The following is a 256-nucleotide window of genomic DNA, read 5'->3' as shown; positions in this document are numbered from 1 at the left end:
TCCCAACAGACCCAAGATGGAGACGACGGTTAAGTGGCTGTGGAAAAAGACCGCAACGGAGTCATTTTACGAGCCTTTCGCCACCTGTTACGAGCTCACCCTTGTCACACGGAAACCCCTACTTGAGGAGCAGTTCCGTTGTGCTCTCTCTCATTTCTATAGGTAAAACTAGCTTTAAAATGGCAGGTCGTGTGTTTATGTGAGGCAATGCCCTGTGATTATTTGGAAGTAAGATGTGGATTGATTTGAAAGATAA

At 45.7% G+C, this 256-nt stretch overlaps 1 protein-coding gene across 1 annotated transcript in view; it reads left to right on the top strand.

Annotated features, from left to right (window-relative positions):
* The window catches only part of LOC119585066, a gene marked incomplete in the record, with an annotated part of 8,982 nt that overhangs the window by 3,036 nt on the left and 5,690 nt on the right, over window positions 1–256 (top strand). Inside the window, 1 exon segment of the mRNA XM_037933683.1 lies at window positions 10–162. Coding sequence (XP_037789611.1) covers window positions 10–162 — 153 coding nt within the window.

Source organism: Penaeus monodon, chromosome 19, assembly GCF_015228065.2.
Source record: "Penaeus monodon isolate SGIC_2016 chromosome 19, NSTDA_Pmon_1, whole genome shotgun sequence".
NCBI lineage: Eukaryota > Metazoa > Arthropoda > Malacostraca > Decapoda > Penaeidae > Penaeus > Penaeus monodon.
Note: the sequence above shows the minus strand (reverse complement) of the source record. Positions and strands in the feature narration are given on the sequence as shown.